Source organism: Kogia breviceps, chromosome 14, assembly GCF_026419965.1.
Source record: "Kogia breviceps isolate mKogBre1 chromosome 14, mKogBre1 haplotype 1, whole genome shotgun sequence".
Taxonomy (NCBI): Eukaryota; Metazoa; Chordata; class Mammalia; order Artiodactyla; family Physeteridae; genus Kogia; species Kogia breviceps.
Window position 1 is genome coordinate 57,662,977 of NC_081323.1, and position 15,522 is coordinate 57,678,498.

Below are 15,522 nucleotides of genomic sequence, written 5' to 3' on the forward strand. Positions count from 1 at the left end.
CTGCTTTCAGAAATACCCCTTTAGGGGGTCTGTTCCCAGCCTGCTCCATTAAATGCAGTGGAGCTCAAAATCTCAGTGTTACGACTGCTGCTACTATAACAGTTACGACACCAAACTAACCAAAACTGCAGTTATTCATTCTCAATCTCCAACTCTAGGACAGGCATTCCCATTGAATCTATGCTAAAAAGACAGCGAGATAGATTTTTGTATCTGTTTTCCAAATGGTGAAACTGAGGCTCAGAGAGGTGAGGTAGCTCTCTCTTGGTCATGCACACAGCTTGTAAATGGTAGCACAAGGATTTATAAAGCCCAGGTACTTCTGAGTCCAGAGCAGTCCATGTACATTTTACCATCTGGAAATCAAGTTGAGTGCTCTGAGAATCATCATTTGACAGGAAATCAAGACTGTTACACGTGGGGGCTTCCCTGGTGGCACAGTGGTTAAGAATCTACCTGCCAATGCAGGGGACATGAGTTTGATCCCTGGTCCAGGAAGATCCCACATGCCACGGAGCAACTAAGCCTGTGCGCCACAACTACTGAGCCTGTGCTCTAGAGCCCACGAGCCACAACTACTGAAGCCCACGCTCCTAGAGCCCATGCTCCACAAGAGAAGCCACCGCAATGAGAAGCCCGTGCACAGCAACAAAGAGTAGCCCCCCTCACCGCAACTAGTGAAAGCCGCGCACAGCAACAAAGAACCAAAAGTAGCCAAAAGTAAATAAATAAATAAATGTGTATATATATATATATATATATATATATATATATATATATATATATATAAGACTATTGCATGTGGAAATGCACAAAGAACAGCACACATGCTTGTGAGATAAAACAGCTTGCTGTGTTCCAGGGACTGTGTCAAGCACTTTAACCATATATTTTTTGCTTAATTCTTAGAACAATCTTGTAAAAACATATTTTCTCTTTTGTAAGTATGAAATTACAGGCTTAGAGAGGATAAGTACCTTTTGTTGTGATCATCTATTACTGTTATCAAAGTACCCTGAAACTTAATGGCTCAAAACAGCAACCATTCATTATAGCTCAAGATTTTGTGGGTCAGGAATCTGGGCAGGGCGTACCGGCCATGGTTTGACTGAGGTTTCTTGGTGGTGTTCCGCTGGCAGATGCACTGCCTGGAGGGTCCAAGGTGGCTGGCACACGGGCCAGGGAGGCTGGAGGTTTGGGCTCAGCTGGTACCGTCGGTCAAAATGCCTCAAAGTGGCTGCTCCAGCATGGCGGTCTCAGGGTAGTCAGACCTCTGATGCGCAGCTGAGGGCACCCAGAGAGGCCCCCCCAGACAGCAGTGGAAGTGTCCAGTCTTTTAAGGCTGCACGAGAACTGGCACAGCATCCCTTCTGCTGTAATCTCCTGGTCAGGGTAGTTTTCGAGCCTGCCCAAATTCAAGGGTTGGGAACATAGACCCCACCTCTTTTTTTTTTTTTGGTACCTGGGCCTCTCACTGTTGTGGCCTCTCCCGTTGGGGAGCACAGGCTCCGGACGTGCAGGCTCAGTGGCCATGGATCACGGGCCCAGCCGCTCCGCGGCATGTGGGATCCTCCCGGACCGGGGCACGAACCCACGTCCCCTGCATCGGCAGGCGGGCTCTCAACCACTGCGCCACCAGGGAAGCCCGACCCCACCTCTTGATGGGAGAAGCACCAAAGAACATGTGGCTGATTTCAGTCACCACACATGTCCAGGATGACATACTTAGAGAGAGGGAGGAGAGGTTTGCAAGACTCAACTCCACAACTTGCTTAGAGTCCCTAGTGTCGTCCAGGGAGTGAAACATGGCAGGTAGATGCTGGACATGCTGGTGTTTACTATTCATGACACAGCAAAGAATCCACACCACCGTTGGGAAGCGTTTCCCTATGCGCAGTAGAGAGAGAAATCAACTCTTTCAGGTCAGGGAAGTGACCTTCTCAAAGCCCGCCCAGACGTGGAGTAGCAGGAACCCCATTTGTCTTATTCCACATGCTCCATTCTGCTTCACCACCCTTTGATGATAGCACTTTAAGGTGTTCTGTTTACACCAGTGAAAACAACCCAGAGATTCAATCCATTCAAGGAAAGAGTTGACCCAATTTGGTGACACATTCACAACCCTTTGCAGGGTGCTTTTGTCAAGGTGACTAAGACATTTCCCGTTATCCCAGGATAGATCATTAGGACCCCAAGTGAAGGCAGAGGAATGCTGAGCGTCTCTTACACTTCAAAGAGGGTCGGACACAATGGGTTCAGCCAACTCCTCAGATCTCCTTGAGAGGGGACAAGCCACCTCTGCTGTTATCAGTACTGACTAGATAAATAAGCAGAAGATCAGAGAGGATTCAGGGGAGAGAGGAGCTACCAGTGTCAACCTGAAGTCGAGCTGAGCTCCAAAGGGATCTCTTGTAGACACTGGGATGCCAGCAAGAAGAGGACTCGGTCTGCTGGTATAGCTTCTTATCACCCCTTTCTGCTAATTCGAGTAGGAGGAGAAGAAAACAGGAGAAAGAGGGCATGGAGGAAGGGACAGCTTTAATCTCTGCTCTTGCAAAAGGACTTGTTAGTTTCCTGTGGGTCCAGAGGATACCACAGAAGATCTGGCTTTGAGCCATGTGGCTGGTGTCCCCCAGAGGACCAGCTGCAAGGTGAGGGGACCTCAGCGACAGGAGACTGTTAGCTGCCAGAATTCCATCACTTGGAGAAGTTGGAGGAGGTCAGTTGGAGGTGAGTTTTCTATTAGAGAACCCTGTAGAGGGATCTCCGGCAAGGCTGTGCTGCAGTGAGGAGGTGTGGCCAGGCCTGCTAGCTCTGCTCTCCAAAACGATCTTCTCCTCTCTGATATACAGCTTGACTACATGTCCAAACCCCTTGCCATTGTGTGTGGCCCTGTGACTGAGCTCTGGCCAACAGGATGTGAACTGAAACGATGCAGGACACTCCTGGGTCTGGTCCATGAAGACCATGCACTTGTGTTCCTCTATGTATTCTCCCTCTTCTGGCTTTCTGGTCATGGTGACCTGAAGCCACATATTAAAGATGGCAGGGCCTTTTCCAGCCTGGGTCCCTGAATGATTGTGTGGAGGAGAGCTGGCCTCTAACGCGTTCTCCCACCTAGAACTGCTATGTGAGCAAGAGATAACTATCCATGTGTCAAGCCATTATTTATTTTGTTCTATTTATTACTGTAGCTTTGGTGTCCCTGACAACTACAGGAGGCCTGCACCCACAGGGCTGCCCCTAATCTACCTGTGCCCCTCAAAGGTGCCAGCATTTGGACCTCTGTACAGAAGGCACCTATGACCGTGGAATTGCCTGATAATCAGCATTGATAGCAGATGATTTCGTTTGTTGCATGCTCCAGTGGAATGTGCCCTTTCTCTCTAATCTGTCTGCTCAGACCCAATGACAGAGCTGTTAAAACCAGAAAACCGAAGGGAGAAGAGGGCAAGAAGGAGAAGACCATTCATTCTCCCCAATTAATCCCTCTGATCAAAGCCTGGCCAGCACAGTTGGGGGACTGGAGGAGATGAACATTAAATTGGACCTGAGATGGAAGTTTTGCACTGAGCTAGACTGGGCTTCTCATGCCTGAGGGTGACTGGGAAGCTCTGGGTTTCCCTGAGATGTCCTTACAGAACTGAAGAAGCAGACTAGATTGAGGGATAATTGGTGGAAAAAAGAGAACCTTCACGTTGGTGTTGTTCTAGGTCAGAACTTTCCATAAAATAGTTCCGTCAAAGCCAAGGACATCTGGCAGCCTGGCAAAGCTTAGTAGATAACAGGGCACAGGGATGCATTTTTATCTGAGTGACAGTGAGTAGAAGAAATCACCAAACTGCTGGCACATGAATAATGTCCTCACTGGCCTGGAAGGCCTGTTTAGGTGACACTTGACTTCACAGATAAAGGGCTCTCCGTTTGGTGTGAACAGTGGTGTCATTTGCTGATGGGAGACAGATCTGAAGGCCCAGCAGGATAGTGTTTGAGGAGGGACGTGATGATTCTATCTTCCTACCTGGCAGGCCAGTGTGGCATGTTCAGCACAGGCATGGGGAACTCATGGTGATTCCTGCAGGAAGGACTGGGATGAGAGAGGGAGCAGGAGGCAGACAATGTAGGTCATTCAGTGAGACTGGGATGGGTTAGAGTCTAGACAGGGAAAAGCATACGATCACTGAGTCCCTGGATTTGTGCGTGGGAGTACTGCAGAGCAAAGTCTCCAATCACAGAGACCTGGGTTCCGTTTCTTGCTCTACCACTTGCCAGAGAAGTAATTTAACCTCGTTGATCCTTATCTGGTCCATTTAAAGTGAACTCTATCGGTTGAATGGGCTAATAAATTCTTTTGTGTTCTTAAGCTTTTTTGAGTGGTTTCTATCCCATGCAACCAAAAGGGACCTGTCTCCCACTACCACTGCAGAAGTGTAGAGTGGTACCCAACACATTCAGCACAGATGATTGAATAGTATGGAGCATCAGAATCCCAGATGGTGATGGGCGTCTCAGACATAGGTGCAGAGGAAGACCATGAGCCATGGTCTGGTCATGAGCCATGATCACCCATCTATCCATTAACTCCATTCTCATATCTATTAATGTGTGGGAAGTCCCAGGAAGGATCCATATCTCCATGCAGGGCAAAATCCCTGCATGGTTTTTGAGGGCAGTTTTGGAGTATGACCTGGGTTCAAACTCTGCCTCTGACAGTCCCAACTGTAGGAAAGGAACTTAGCTTTCCAACCCCTGTTTCCCTGTCTGAAAAAAATGGCATGAGAACCAGCTCCTAGGGTTGAGGAGAGGATTGAAAGAATCACGTACATCAAGTTCCTGGCACAAGCAAGGAGGAAACCCTTAATGTCGGCCTTTGCAATTTCAAACACAGGTAGAGAAAGTGAAGGAGAGGAAGGGAAATGATTAAAGGGATGGGAAATCGCTGGAACAAAGCTCTAAGGAGTGTCCTGCCGGGAGTTTCCTGCATCCCTTCTGTGCCCTGTGCTGGTCCACAGAATGGCCCACCTCAAACATGGCTCTAATCATATCAGCCCCCACGCTGGGAACCCTCTGATGGTGGCTGCTGCTGACAACATAAAAGCCAAATGCCTCAGTCTGGCACCTGCAGCCCTTAAAGAACCCTCACTCCTTCCCCTGCTGGCCTCCACAGTTCTCTATCTGCTGAACATGCCACAGTGGATGACAGACAGGCCCTGAAGTCTGTGGGTGCCATGTTTCTTAATAACCCTGAGCTACTTGTGTTGGAAGTGAATCTAACATAATTATGACTATAAAATCAACACTGAATGCAGTATATAGAGGATTCTAGTAAATGTCAACATTTGCTTTTCATAGATTTATCTAATACATAGAATTTTAAATCATAAATGAACTAAGGTTTATCTCCAATTGGACACAAGCCCCACCACTCCCTATTGCATCACCATATAACCCACCTTCTACTCTGTGTCATCAGAGACATGAATGGGTGAGACAGCTGTTTTTATTCCTCTCTTCAGTGAGACAAGCCAGCATTTCTACAAAGTCACTTATTAACCTGGAGGAACTGTAAAGCTTTAGTTTTATCATATTTTAAATTTATGTTTAACTAGACAAATAATACATGGATGCATTCTCAATGAAAAAATTTCAAACAATTCAGAAAAAGAGAATGTTCCCCATGACTTTCCTCAAACCATCAGGTCCCAGTCACGTTCCAAATTCCTCCTCAGAGGTAAAACTTTTGTTGGTTCGATTTGTATCCTCCCAGAGGATACAAAAAATTGTTTTAAAAAATTTTTGGCTGCAATGGGTCTTCATTGCTGCACATGGGCTTTCTCTAGTTGTGGTGAGCAGGGGCTACTCTTCGTGTGGCACATGGCTTCTCATGGTGGTGGCTTCTCTTGTTGTGGAGCATGGGCTCTAGGCACATGGGCTTCAGTAGTTGTGGCATGTGGGCTTAGTAGTTGTGGCTCATGGGCTCTAAAGCACAGGCTCAGTAGTTGTGGCATGCGGGCTTAGTTGCTCCATGGCATGCGGGATCTTCCTGGACCAGGAATTGAACCCATGTCCCCTGCACTGGCAGGTGGATTCTTAACCACTGCACCACCAGGAAAGTCCTCCTCCCAGACATTTTTTAGACATACATCTCTGTGTGTGTGGTGGGGGAGTAAGTGTGGAAGGAGGAATGTTACCAATACAAACTTGGGTCCGCTTGCCCACGTGCAGTCAGGCTAATTTACTGACACCAGGTTGTGGTGAAGGAAAGTGCAGCGGTTATTGCAGGCGCCAAGCAAGGAGTCCAGGGCAGCTAGTGCTCAAAAGACCCAAACTCCCTGTTGGGTTTCAGGGAGACATTTTTAAAGGCCAGGTGATGAAGAGGAGTCACAGGGTATGTGATCAACTCCTGCACAATTCTCTGATTGGTTGATGGTGAAGTAACAGTGTGGTGTCGTAGGGGTTAACATTATCAATCCTCAGGCTCCAGTAGGTCTGGGGGCTGTGTGCTCATGGTCATTAACTAGTTAACTTCTTCCATTTGGTGGGGGTTTTAGCATCTGTAAAACAGCTAAGGAATGGGCATCAGATACTGTTATCTAGGTACTTCAGAGAGGGGCTAAAGCAGAGGATATGGGAGAGAGTTCTGTCTGGGGAAGGCCCCATGGGTCCTGCCCGGTTACAGGAATATATAATATACACATACTTCAGTTATTTTTTTAGAGTATTGGTATCATCATATGTGTGCTGTTCTCCAACTTTTCTTGTCCATTAACAGTATGTAGGGACTTCCTTAGCAGCACAGTGGTTAAGAATCCTCCTGCCAATGCAAGGGATACAGGTTCAAACCCTGCTCTGGAGGATCCCACATGCCACAGAGCAACTAAGCCCATGTGCCACAACTACTGAAGCACTTGCGCCTAGAGCCCATGCTCCATAACAAAGAGAAGCCATCTCAATGAGGAGCCCGCACACAGCAACAGAGTGGCCCCCGCTCTCCACAACTGGAGAAAGCCTGTGTGTAGCAACGAAGACCCAATGCAGCCATAAATAAATAAGTGAATAAACGTCATGCTTTTAAAAAAACAACAACAGTATGTATTGTTGAGTTTTTCATGTCAAAACATTAGGATTCACCCCATTTATTCTAGCAGCAGCATAATATTGTATAATATGGCTGGATCATAGTTGATTTGGCTTAGAGGATGGTAAACTGGCAGCCTAGCAGCCACATCCAGATTACATGTGTGTTGTGTTTGGCTGGAACCATATTTTGCCCTTACAAATTGAATGCAGCTGGCTTTAAAGTAGGCATCTCGCATTTCCCCACAGACCTCACCATTCCCTATTGTCTGGCAGGTAGTTCACTTTATATACTTTTATTACTTGCTTGGCCCCTGGAGGCATTGGAGTGTTCAAACCCTGTATTTTAGCCATTCTTTTATCTGTGGACACTTAAATGTTTCAGAAACATCTTTTTATCCTGAACAATGCTTCAGTAATCAGCCATGTCTATACCTCTTTATGTTGGTGTGTGTTTATCTAAGGTAGATGCAAGAAGCTGGCTTGCCTAATAGGGAGGAATGAAAGGGGCCGTGTGACCCAAAATGCACAAGTTGGGAGACGCAAAGATTCTGAAGTGGAGGAAATTAGAGAGGGCAGCTGAGAATGGTGTCGCCCATGTGCTACTGGAGACCTGTAGCTGTTGAATAGCATGCTTCTCCCTCACAAATTCCTACTAGTTTACAGCAGGGAAATGCTGGTGTATACACACACACATACACACACACACGCACACACACACGAGGTTATGTAGCAAGGGATCTTCTGCACTTGTGCTTTACGGATGTGGCCACTTGTTTTGGAATCAGCTGCTCTCCCAGCCCCAGCTCTGAAAGGACAGAGGGAAGGGAGGGGAGGGGAGGACCTGGGCTCTGACATTCATCACACCTTGGAAGTTTCTCCTAGGGCTGGCCCTGGGATATGTCTTGCTAAGCCACAGGCCACAGCTAATGCATCCTCTTGGCTGGGGTCAGTCCGAAGCCTCCCGTTTAGGAGGCTAATGACGCGTGAAAGCTGCCCAGTGGGCAGCAGGCACTGCCTGAGCTACTTCTGGGGCTGATGGCTTCAGTGAGGGCTGGTCTGATAGCTTGGGGGTGAGCATGGGGGAGGGGCTGGGAGCTGGGCCAGTTTGAGCCACAGGGGCTGTTCATCTAACTCAGGAACCCATGCATTCTTAAGCCCTTAGTTGGATTCACAGCTGTGAGCTGTTATCTGCTTGTTTTAGTAAGCTTGGTTACCATAACAAAACACTATAGACTGGGTGGATTAAACAACAGGAGTTTGTTTCTCACAGTCTGGAGGCTGGAAGTCCACCATCAAGGAGCCAGCAGGGTTGGTGCCTGGTGAGAGCCTTCTCCTTGGGTTTCATGTGGCTGTCTTCTTGCTGTGTCCTCATATGGCCTATCCTTTGTGCGAGCAGGTGGAGAGAGAGAGACAGGAAGTAAACTTGTTGGTGTCTCATAAGGGCACTAATCCTGTCCAGGGGGCCCTACTCTCATGACCTTATCTAAACCTAATTACCTCCCAAAGGCCCACCTCCAAATACCGTCACATTGGAGGTTAGAGCTTCATGAATTTGTGGTGGGGATGGACACAGTTCAGTTCAGAACCAACTGGTAGGAAAATATGGCTGAGGATGGCTGGTCAACCTCAGGTATAAGTAGAAAGTTGCAGGGCGGAGAGTTCCTGGAGTTATCAGGGAAAAAAAACGCCTTATCTGCCCCTAGATAGGAGACCTCTTCTAGGCATATATGAACATCATGGGTGGAATCGTTATTCCTTTTTTCCAAAATCAAATCCTTTAATACAGAATGGGCTGTGTGTGGGTAGGAGCCTGAAAGTCTATATGACTTTATCTTGTGTTTAAATCTAACTTCCTCTACTGAATAAATTTCTGAGCTTGAAAAAATTACTTAACTACTCTTCCAAGCCCAATATATTCTCATCTATGAAATGGGATAATGAATGTTGTTCTGGGGATGACATAGAGAGCTTGGCACAATGCCTGGCACCACTCTTTAGTTCACAATATTTTGAGGCATTTTGGAAACAGAAGGCTGTGGTTGCTGTAGTTTGAAGTTTTACCTTCTTAGAACACTGACTCAAAACTTTAAGGGGAAAAAAAAACCCTCAATGTCTTCAATGGCTTTGCTTTTTCGGTGTTCATTTAATCATTATCAGTGCATGGGCATTGCACACAGCCCTCCCCTTTTTTCTTCCTGGCAAGATTGTTATAATGTGTTGAAAATATTAATTATCCTCTTCACCTTATACACAGGACTGGAAAAACAAATCTTGCTCCTGTGCTTGCTAGAAGAAAGAGTGCCTCTGTGTGTGTGTGTGTGTGTGTGTGTGTGTGTGTGTGTGTGTGTGTGTGTGTGTGTCTCACGCCCATTGTCCCCTCGGGTCATAACAAATTATTGATGCCAATTCCTTTAAAAAGACAATTAATCCAATTACCTTCTTGTTGAATCAATACTAATGTGTTTTTTTTTTTTTTTCTTTAACTTGCAGGTTTCGGCAAGCCTGGCTGCCAACAAATCTGAGGTAGGAAATGTGGCTTTGCTGTCCCTTTGGAGGACATTTTGAAATGGTTTTCTTTTGCGATGGAATGAAGTGGGTATTCTGGTTGCAGCTGTGCTCTGCACAATCTCCTGTTGGTTTGTCTGGTGTGTTGTCAGTTGTGTGGTTTCCACGGCGCTAGGTTTGGGGCTGACTGGGTCACCCCTGGTACTCTTTTTTTTTTTTTTTTTTTTTTTTTTTTTTTTTTTTTTTTTTTAAATTATTTATTTATTTATTTTTGGCTGTGTTGGGTCTTCATTGCTGTACGCGGGCTCTCTAGTTGCGGCGAGTGGGGTCTACTCTTCATCGCGGTGCGCGGGCCTCTCACTATCGCGGCCTCTCGTGTTGCGGAGCACGGGCTCCAGACGCGCAGGCTCAGTAGTTGTAGCTCACGGGCCTAGTTGGCCCGCGGCATGTGGGATCTTTCCAGACCAGGGCTCGAACCCGTGTCCCCTGCATCGGCAGGCGGATTCTCAACCACTGCGCCACCAGGGAAGCCCTCCCCTGGTACTCTTTATGGAGTGTGTACTGAGTAGCCTGGTAAAGACGGCTGATGGTTTCAAATTTGGATCTCCTCTTGCTTCTGCCTTGGTGACTCCAGAGCCTGTATATACACATTATGATTCTAGCTCCATTCAGACCAGCCCTTGCTTTGGCAGTGAGACCTCCATTTGTCTCTCTGGTGGTTTCCATTCCCTCCCTCTTTTTCCTCTCCCTGTTCATCCTCTGGGGCATTAAGGGAACTGTGGCTGATGCTGACAACAGGTAAAGAATTTTAAAAGATGTTGGTCAAAGGTCACCAGCAAGGTGACCATCCGTGGGGAATTGTACGTGGCATCACTTAATGGGTATCCAAAATATATCCAGGGCCATGGAGCCATTGTTCTCCTCCTTCTAAGTTACTAGATGTGTAGAGCAAAGAGCATCTACTTGGGCCTCAGCAACCCTGGGTTCTGTGTGACATCGTTATTCACTTTAACTGCTGAGACTCACTTTTCTCATGCACTCAGTGAGGATAATTCAGCTCCTTTTGACCCGTCGCATGGTTGTTGGAGGGTAATATGGAATAAGGAGTGCAGAGGCAGATTCTGACAGTGTTCTACAAAATGTAAGGGGAGATCATTGCAAGAGTGGAAACTCCAGTTCAAATGTCTATAGTCTTGTATAGGATAACTTGGTGTGCAAAAGTTTTCTAGGGACTGTGGTTCATTAATGGTGTAAATGTTATTTTAGATGCCTAGGGAGGTAGATAAGTGGGAGGGGAGGAGGGTCAGGAAGCAGAAAGATGGGGTAGGATCAGGAGCCACTAGTGTCACCTGCTTCCCAATGATCTTGTGACCAGTTACTTAAGCCAGTCATGTACCTTCTCAAAGCTCCTTTCTTCATCTTCAGAGTGAGAACAGCAATACACATCACACGAGGTTGTTGAGAGCATTAAAAAGACAATGTCAGTGTTTACTTTTTTGATTTACTCCACACAGAGGACCAGTTTCCATGTATCCAGTACCTATTATATACCATTCACTATGTAAAGATTTCACATTCATCATCTTATGAAATCTTCACAAAAATCTTGGGATGTACGAGCTATTATAATCCCCATTTCACAGAAGAATAAACTGAGGCTTGGAAAGACTCAGTGACTTTCCTAGAACCATTCAGCGGATGAGTGACAGAGCTGGGATTTGTAATCATGTCTGGCAGGGCTGGCTATTAACTGCCGTGCCATGTGTCTTAGTTCAGGCCGCTATAACAAGATAGCATGGACTGGGTGACTTAAACAACAGAAATTTATTACTCACAGTTCTGACGGTTGGGAAGTCCAAGATCAAGGTACCAGCAGATCTGGTGTCTGGTGAGGACTCTCTTCCTGGTTTGCAGATAGCCATTCTTCTCATTGTATCCTCACGTGGCAGAAAAGCAGAGAGAGGAAGCAAGCTCGCGTGTCTCTTCTTATAAGGGCACTAATCCCATTCCTGAGGGCTAATCACCTCCAAAGGCCCCGCCTCCTACTACCATCACATTGGGGGATAGAATTTCAATATATGAATATATTCAGTTTATGAATAACAGCATGTAAACCAACCAGATCATGGCTTGGTGCATAGTGAGTGTTGAGAAATGTTAGCTCTGCCACTCCTTAAGGGCTGATCCTGCTCTCTAGATCATACCTGAATATGTCTCAGTGCACTGGGGTCAGCACCACAGAGAGATGCCTATTTCCTGTGATTTTCCATCTTCCTTTCCCCAGCACAGTCTCACATTTGTGCCACATTTGGCAGTTTAAAACACACAATCAACAGTAAAACACCTTTACATATGTTGCCCCTTTTCAGTTTCACAGAAATCACACATGGCAGGATATTTGTTATCACTATTTTCAGATTTAAAAATGGAGTCTTGGAGAATTGCAGTACTTTAAACATTGGTGATCTAGCAATTCCACTCCTGCTTGTGTGCCCAAGAGAAATGAGTGCTTATGTTCACCAAAAGATGTATACAATAATTTTCATAGAACCTTTATTTCTCATAGGCAAAAGATGGAAACAAACTAAGTGTCCATTAACAGGATAATAAATAAACAAATTGTGGTATATTTATGCAATGGAATACAAGATAGTAATCAAAAAGAATCATCAATAGATATATGAAATAGCCTTCATGAATTTCAGAGATATAATGTGGAGTTAAAAAAATACACCCTGTATGATTTCATTTACGTATAAATCAGCACCCACTTCTGGTGATAAAAGTAACAGTCGTGGTTACCTTTCGGTAGGGGGACAAAAGAGCCAGTTGGGAGATGGGAATATTCAATGCCTTCATCTAAATATGGTTACATAGGCTACCATCACATGTAAAATTTATGGAGCTCTACACCTAAGATGTGGGTACTTTATAGTATATAATTTGTATACCAAGAAAAAAGGTGAATCTACTTGGTTAAAAAAGAGCAGCAGCAAAAATGAAAAAGAAAACAACATAAAAAGTATAAACCAGGATAATGAAAAAAAGGGGAATGAGGAAGTGTAGAACTCTCAGCACATAGACAAAACTGTAGATAAAAAATAGCCTAAACTCACCCATTCATCACACATTTATTCATTCATTCATTTTTACTCCCAACTCCTATTTCCCAGATGGAACAGGTTTTTTAAAAAACACACAACTTTTCCTTTCTCCTAACCATGGTTTCTAAGGCTAAATTGTAATTGCTGCAGCCAGATCATATTTTTTGCACTACTGCAGGGAGATAACCTTTTATTAATTGAATTTCTAATGGCAATTCATCAAAGCAAGCGATCACCGTTATTTAGTGCATGATCCATATTCATGGCATGTTCTGTTAGGTAAATAATAGTGGCTCTGGGAAAGTGCTTCTGTGAGGTCCTTTCCCTTCTCAGATGACTTTCTTTTTTCCCCTAAGTACAGACAAATAGTTGTAATTTAAGCAGAACAAACCCCACCTGTCGAGGAGACGTTGGTTAAAGGGAGACAAGAAGAATTAAAAACCCACAGAATCAGTGAGAATGAATGACTTTGCCAGTTCCCTTTCTCTCTGCAGTGACAGTGAATATGTGAATAATGTTTGCTAAATCTGGACTTTGAAAACATGACAGTAAGCTGTTTGTGCCAATAATTTTTCATGGCATATGCCACCCCTCCCCATACCATACACAGTTTTAATAAGATGGCACATGGACTATTGAGAAATGTTAAAACCCTGCAGAGGAAAGAGCTTTATCTTCTGACCAAATTCTGCCCAGCAACGTTTATGACAGCTGAAGAATTTATCTTAAATTCCCTCTGCTAGCCACAAAGCACATGGCCCTTTGTCCCCGAGCAGCCTGTAAGAACCAAACTAAGATGTCACATACATAATATAACAGATAAATGGCCCAATTTCCGTGTCCACATGATGAATGGAATGCAAGTTCAGCACACACATATTTGCACATTAATTGGCCCTGCATGGTTCCATTTTGTTCCTGAGTTGCTACTGTATGTCTCCTGGACTCTTTCCCCTTCAGAATCATTAAGCCTGTTTTATCGCACAAATGCATACACATCTTTCCCCTGTTTACCGTCATGCAGCTTGCCCTGCTGAGAGAGAACCAAGTAACCTGGGTGCAGCCATTGGATTGCAAATGCCTACATCTGAGTTCTCTCCACCTCCAACTGCAGAGTAACACTGAGATCTGAGACCCAGCCCCACAGTGGCTATGCTGACAGCCAAACAAAGGAGGTTGCAGGAGAGGATGCTTAAAAAAAAAATCATTTCTTTTCAGTTACCAGTTGGTTCCTTGCCTCACCTTAAATGATTTCCTGTTGATAGTTTAATGGCAATATAAACCCAGTGGAGGGCCTCAATTTTGATAAATTGGCCTGCTCCTATTTCATGGCAAAGCAATCAAACTGAGATTGATTAATATTACAGTTTTGCTATCCCAAATAATTGCAATGGGAAACAGTGCTGGTGGCTAAACCCAGTGGCCTTCGGGAGACATACGTGGAATCTTGCTTCCACCAATCTCTGTTTCCATCCAGAGATTTTTATCCCGGGCCAAGGAATCGTATATTTTTCCTGTCTCAAACCTGAGTCTCAGAAAAGCAGATCCAAGGGCTACAGAGCCTTTTCGAATACTCCGGCCCATTTGGAGAGAAACCAGCACTTTTGAGAAGGGACTGAATTTCTTTGGCTGTGAACAAAAGACCAGTCCTGGCCATTTCAAGTCACTTCAGAAGCCAGAACGTTTTACAAGGGACAGTTGAGTTATTGCACAAAGATCATTACAGTGGAAAAAGCATGAGCTTTGGAGTCGTAGAGATGAGATATGAATCATGGGTCCACAATTTATAAGTTATGTGCCTGCGGGCAAGTCACTTAAATGCTAAACCGGTCTCTTATCAGTAAAATGGCAATAATGCACACCACCCCAAAGGATTGATTTGAATGTTAAGATTTGATAATCTGTGTGCAATGCCTAAGACAGTACCTGACACAGAGCAGATGATCCACAATTGTTGTTTCGCTTCCTCACACAATCCCCGTACTTTATTTCTTGTGTAAAAGTAAGACAATAAATAAATAACTAGAAGTTTATTTTGAGACCTGTGGCTTTGAAAACTTGCTATGATGATTTTGCATCATGGCTGATCCAGAACCTAAGCAGGCAGACGTTTACTTCCATGGCTTAATTCATGTTGGAGTCCATGGCCCTCTTTTCTCCATCAAGGGCAAGATCCATCTGAAGATCAGCAGTACTTTCCAAAGAGCATGCTTGCCCTTGTCTAATTTGTCCAATCACACTTTGATAGTCTTCCCTGTCCTTGAAGTCAGCTCAAAAGAAGGTTTAAGGAACCTGCAAAAAGTAATCAGGTCTTAATTCAAGCGCCCAGAATTCTCAGTTGGAGATATGGTTGGCCTTTTTAAACTTTGATGGGCATTTAAGCGATAGCTATTCTATACTAGGCAAAGCACTAGACACTGGGATACGTATATGACTTGGACATATAATCTTACCCTCAAAGAACATGCAATCCAACATGCTGTGGGGGAATGTATCATAAATGATATAAGGTCATTTGTTTCGTGATAGCCAGCAGTCTCATGAGAGCAAAGCCCTCTCCATCAACCCCGCTCCATATTCCTTAAGTTCGGGGTCTGGGTTCAGACATAAGTAAGCCTAGATGGGAATGGGATATGTATGGAGGCTTCCCAGAGGATATTACCTCCAGTAAAATGCAGACTGGAGCCTTGAAGTCAAGAAAAGTCAAGAACATGAGAAAAGGCACAGATGGGAAAGAGCTTGCACATTCAGGGCATAGGCGTGAAAGGGGTGTGGGAGCTGTGAAAGAGAGTGGAAGTGGTCGGAGCGAATGCAGAGAAACCAAGACCAAGAT

At 45.1% G+C, this 15,522-nt stretch overlaps 1 protein-coding gene across 13 annotated transcripts in view; it reads left to right on the forward strand.

Annotated features, from left to right (window-relative positions):
• Nucleotides 1-15,522, forward strand: part of RBFOX1 (RNA binding fox-1 homolog 1) — a 2,224,270-nt gene that overhangs the window by 568,670 nt on the left and 1,640,078 nt on the right. For all 13 annotated transcript variants that reach the window (XM_067013731.1, XM_067013735.1, XM_067013738.1 and 10 more), the window contains exon 4: nt 9,571-9,603. In XM_067013731.1, the coding sequence (XP_066869832.1) occupies nt 9,571-9,603 (33 nt within the window). The remainder of the gene's footprint in view (nt 1-9,570; nt 9,604-15,522) is intronic.